The 2,500-nt window shown below is 46.7% G+C and overlaps 1 protein-coding gene across 1 annotated transcript in view; it reads left to right on the forward strand.

Moving 5' to 3' along the window:
* LOC128374703 (cell division control protein 42 homolog) overlaps nt 1–2,500 on the forward strand; it is a 22,959-nt gene that overhangs the window by 10,833 nt on the left and 9,626 nt on the right. The window contains 2 exon segments of the mRNA XM_053334966.1: nt 1,485–1,557; nt 1,668–1,777. Coding sequence (XP_053190941.1) covers nt 1,485–1,557; nt 1,668–1,777 — 183 coding nt within the window.

Raw genomic sequence — 2,500 nt, forward strand, 5'->3', positions numbered from 1 at the left:
CAAACCTGTGTGTGTGTGTGTGTGTGTGTGTGTGTGTGTGTGTGTGTGTGTGTGTGTGTGTGTGTGTGTGTGTGCCTCGCCCCTCCACTACTTTGTCTCAACACATCACAAAATGTTTCTGTCTAAACTTGAATTGACTCGTCGGATCTCAGATGTGTGCGTCGCCTTCGTGTGTGTGTGTGTGTGTGTGTGTGTGTTACAACCTGAACTGAACTCTCCTGTTAGTCGGTGAAGTTTCTGGTTGTGTCTCATTATTTTTGGAAAGTTGCAAAACAAGTTGATGAAGTACATTTTTACATTTCTTCACTCGGGTTATTAAAGTTTAGAAAAGTACTGGAAAGTTAAAATATCACCTATCATTAACCCTCCTGTTGTCCTCAAGTCAAGGGAGGAAGAAAGAAGGAAGGAGGGAGGGAGGAAGGGAGGGAGGAAGGAAGGAAGGAAGGAAAGGAGGGGGAAGGACGGAAGGAGAAAGAAGTAAGAAGGACAAGAAGAAGGAAGGAAGAAGCAAGGAAGGAAAGGAAGGAAGGTGTAGGAAAGAAGGTAGAAGGGAGGGAGGAAACAAGGAAGGAGGTAGGGAGGAAGGAAGAAGGAAGGACAGATGAATGAAGGAAAGGAGGAAGGAAGGGAGGAGGAAAGAAGAAAGGAGTAAGGAAGGGGGAGGAAGAGAGAAGGAAAAGAAGAAGGAAGGAAAGGAGGAAGGAAGGAAGGAAGGAGGAAAAGAAGGAAAGGAAAGAAGCAAGGAAGGGATGACGGATGGAGGAAAGAAGGTAGGATGGAGGGAGGAAAGGAAGGAAGGAAGAAGGAAGGAAAAGAAGAAGGAGGAATAAGGAAGGAAAGGAGGGAGGAAACAAGGAAGGAGGGAAGGAAGAGGAATGACAGAGGAAAGAAGGAAGGAAGGAAGGATGTTTTTTATGTACTCAGGAGCCGTTCTGCTCTGTTAACGAGTGAAAACACACTGCTTACCGTCTAAATGCATGAAGCAAGAAGTTTGTGCACTGGACAAACTCGCAGGACTCTTTAAAGACGAGATGTATAACTTCCTGTTTTGTTTTGAACAACATCTGAAGATCATGTGTCTTTTAGTAACGTGTTTTAGTAACTTCCTTTTTTACCTTCCTTCTCTCTCTCTGTCTCTCTGTCTCTGTGTCTCTCCTTCCTCCATCTTCTCTCTCTCTCTCTCTCTGTCTCTCTCTCTCTCTCTGTCTCTCTGTCTCTCTGTCTCTCTCTCTCTCTCTCTCTCTCTCTCTGTCTCTCTCTCTCTGTCTCTCTGTCTCTCTCTCTCTCTCTCTCTCTCTCTGTCTCTCTGTCTCTCTCTCTCTCTCTCTCTGTCTCTCTCTCTCTCTCTCTCTCTCTCTCTCTGTCTCTCTGTCTCTGTGTCTCTCCTTCCTCCATCTTTCTCTCTCTTTCTCTCTCTGTCTCTCTCTCCCTCTCTCTCTCTCCCTCTCTCTCTCTCCCTCTCTCTCTCTCTCTCTCTCTCTCAGGTGTTTGATAACTATGCAGTGACAGTGATGATCGGAGGCGAGCCGTACACTCTGGGACTGTTTGACACTGCAGGTAAAAACACTGTGTGTGTGTGTGTGTGCGTGTGTGTGTGTGTGTGTGTGTCTGTGTGTGTGTGTGTTTCCAGCTGCTACAGTTTATCGTGGCTGTGTCTCCCCCTGCAGGTCAGGAGGACTACGACAGGCTGCGACCCCTCAGCTACCCTCAGACCGACGTCTTCCTCGTCTGTTTCTCCTGCGTGTCGCCTTCCTCCTTCGAGAACGTCAGAGAGAAGGTTCGTTCTGTCGCCTCTCCGTCAACGTTTCACATTTATGGCTTTAAAAGTTTGATGCAAAAGTTTACACCCTGCAGGAGAACACAAGTAACGTTTCAAGCTCAATGCCTTTTATTCATCTTATCTTACTTTAGCTCATTTTATTTTATTATATATGTTTTTATACTATATTCAAGGAAGGACAGGAGGAAGGAAGGAAAGGAGTAAGGAGGGAGGGAGGAAAGAAGGAAATGTGTAAGGAGGAAAAGAGGAAGAAAGGAAGGATGGGAAGAAGGAGGGAGGTAGGAAAGAATGAATGAAGGAAGGAAGGAAAGGAAATGAGTAAGGAGGAAAAGAGGAAGGGAGGAAGGAAGTAAGGAGAGGAGGAAGGAAAGCAGGAAGGAGGGAGGGAGGTAGGAAAAGAGGAAGGAAGTAAGGAGAAGAGGAAGGAAAGCAGGAAGGAAGGAAAGGAGGAAGGAGTAGGGAGGGAGAGAGGGAGGAAGAATGAAGGAAGGAAATGAGTAAGGAGGAAAAGAGGAAGGAAGGAAAGGAGGGAGGGAGGTAGGAAAAGGAAGGAAGTAAGGAGAGAGGAAGGGAAGAAGGAAAAGAGTAAGGAGTAGGGAGGGAGGAAAGAAGGCAGGAAGGAAAGGAGGAAGGAGGGAGGGAGTAGGAAAAGCGAAGGAAGTAAGGAGAGAAGGAAGGGAGGAAGGAAAGAAGGAAGGAAGGGAGGAAGGAAGGAAATGG

The sequence above is a fragment of the Scomber japonicus genome, chromosome 15, assembly GCF_027409825.1.
Source record: "Scomber japonicus isolate fScoJap1 chromosome 15, fScoJap1.pri, whole genome shotgun sequence".
Lineage (NCBI taxonomy): Eukaryota > Metazoa > Chordata > Actinopteri > Scombriformes > Scombridae > Scomber > Scomber japonicus.